The 2,424-nt window shown below is 42.2% G+C and overlaps 2 protein-coding genes across 2 annotated transcripts in view; both read left to right on the plus strand.

The window, feature by feature from the left end:
- LOC123980917 (cell death-inducing p53-target protein 1 homolog) overlaps positions 1 to 1,414 on the plus strand; it is a 7,869-nt gene extending 6,455 nt beyond the window's left edge. The window contains exons 4-5 of the mRNA XM_046065524.1: positions 1,024 to 1,168; positions 1,275 to 1,414. Of these exons, the coding sequence (XP_045921480.1) occupies positions 1,024 to 1,168; positions 1,275 to 1,383 (254 nt within the window). The 3' untranslated portion in view covers positions 1,384 to 1,414. The remainder of the gene's footprint in view (positions 1 to 1,023; positions 1,169 to 1,274) is intronic.
- Positions 1 to 2,424, plus strand: part of LOC123980885 (zinc finger protein 208-like) — an 808,576-nt gene that overhangs the window by 570,060 nt on the left and 236,092 nt on the right. The gene's annotated exons all lie outside the window — the stretch shown is intronic.

Below are 2,424 nucleotides of genomic sequence, written 5' to 3' on the forward strand. Positions count from 1 at the left end.
AATTCTATCTATGTTAACTTTTAAGGACACCGAGACCATTTTACACGCCTTCATCTCATCACGCCTGGATTATTGCAACAGCCTTTTCACCTGTTTAAACCAAAAATCTTTTGATCGACTCCAGACTGTCCAGAACTCAGCTGCCAGGCTTTTAACCAGAACAAAGAAATATGACCACATTACTCCTATTTTAGCTTAATTACACTGGCTCCCAGTATGTTTTAGAATTGACTTTAAAATTCTATTGATCACTTTTAAAGCTCTTCATGGCCTCTCGCCTTGTTATATTTCTGACCTTTTAGTCCCATACGCACCAGCACGTACCTTGAGATCCTCGGGCAGAGGTCTGTTGTCTGTTCCAGAGTCTCGACTGAAAACTAAAGGGGACAGAGTGTTTGCTGTCAGGGCCCCGAGGCTCTGGAACAGCCTGCCCGAGGAAATCAGGTCGGCTGAGTCAGTGAACTCTTTTAAGTCCCTTCTTAAAACATACTTTTATAGGAGAGCTTTTCCCGATCTTATTTGATTTATTTTATCCCTTTTATTTTATTCTATTTTACTAATTTTATATTAATCTGTATTTTAGTCTTTTCAATGTTTTCATGCTTTTATCTTGTATTATTTTTGTATTATTGTCTCTTGGGTATTATTGTCTTTACACTTGTTAAAGCACTTTGTAACTTGTTTTTGAAAAGTGCTCTACAAATAAAGATGATGATTATTATTATTATTATGAAAGTTGATGGGTGGTCCAGTGGATTGCACTGTGGCCTCACAGTAAGAAGGTCATGGGTTCAATCCCCAGGAGTTTTTATTTCCCCCCCCTTCAAAAACCTGTTAGATTCTCCAGTCAGTGCTATAAAGATCTGGAGTGTGTCCCCGGGCGCTGCACAGCGGCTGCTCACTGCTCCCTTGAGGGATGGATTTAATGCGGAGAATGAATTTTGCAACTTGTATGTGACAATAAAGTGTCTTCTTCTTATATACTATCTTGTGTGTGAGCGTGTGCAATGTCGTGTGCTTCAGCCCAGGTTGTGATTGGTTCTGGTGACCTGGGTGACGTCCCCACCATGACCACGTGTCAGCACTGCGGAGAGCGGGTCCAAACCAGAGTGGTGTATCACAGCGGCGCCTTCGCCTGGCTGATCTGCGGACTCTGCGTCGTGTTTGGGTAACACACAGACACCAGACCGGTGTTTCACAGCGTTCACCTGGCTGTTTGTTTGAGCCAAACTCGTCAACAAACTTTTCCCCCTCTCTCCCTCTCCCTCTCTCAGGATGGTGTTCGGCTGCTGTATCATCCCCTTCTTCATGGACAGCTGCAAAGACGCTCACCACTTCTGCAGCAAATGCAATGTTCAGCTGTGTGTCCACAAGAGGATGTAGTTTTCACACAGACACACGGAACTAACCCCTAACCGTACACACCTCATGTAACTAGTCATCCAATAAAAGAGTTGACAGGAACTTGGCTTGTGTCAGACTCACTGAGGAGACACATGACAGAACACTGGGTGTACATTTAACAGTCAATCAAGGTAAACACGACCGCCAAGGACACACTAGCTAAGACATGTACAAAGGGACATGCTCAGACATTTTGGAGGACGGGGGCTCAAGTGAAAACAGGACACTTCTAATAATGATGAATTAAAAGAATTAAACTAAATGTTAAATATATCAACAAAACTCTGACTTCCTTAGTTTATTTTAATTCCTAACTAACTAACTACAAAACAATGAGTTCTCACAGAGACCATGGTCTTTAGTTTTCACTAGGTTTAACAGAAGAGCAGCAAGAGCAAAGAAACTATGCCACAATGTGCTACTACACAGGTTAATGTGTAGAAGAAATGACTGCACCAAGGAGAGGGACCATAAAATAACTGCTTAAAGGACCAGTGTGTGCTATTTCTGAGGATCTAGTGACAGAAATGCAATATAAGCTCCATAACTATGTTCTCAGTGGTGTATAAAGACCTGACATAATGAGCCGTTACCTTTTTATTACCTTAGAATGAGCCATTTCTATCTTCAGACACCGGACTGAAGGCCAGCTTCACAGAGTCATCCACGATGGAAAAGTATTAATACACACATCTGTACTCTGCGTTACTGAGGACAAGTATGAATACACACCATCTGTACTCTGCGTTACTGAGGACAAGTATGAATACACACCATCTGTACTCTGCGTTACTGAGGACAAGTATGAATACACACCATCTGTACTCTGCGTTACTGAGGACAAGTATTACTACACACATCTGTACTCTGCGTTACTGAGGACAAGTATTACTACACACATCTGTACTCTGCGTTACTGAGGAGAAGTATTACTACACACATCTGTACTCTGCGTTACTGAGGAGAAGTATTACTACACACATCTGTACTCTGCGTTACTGAGGAGAAGTATTACTACAC

The sequence above is a fragment of the Micropterus dolomieu genome, linkage group LG12 (assembly GCF_021292245.1).
Source record: "Micropterus dolomieu isolate WLL.071019.BEF.003 ecotype Adirondacks linkage group LG12, ASM2129224v1, whole genome shotgun sequence".
In the NCBI taxonomy this organism is placed as follows: Eukaryota; Metazoa; Chordata; class Actinopteri; order Centrarchiformes; family Centrarchidae; genus Micropterus; species Micropterus dolomieu.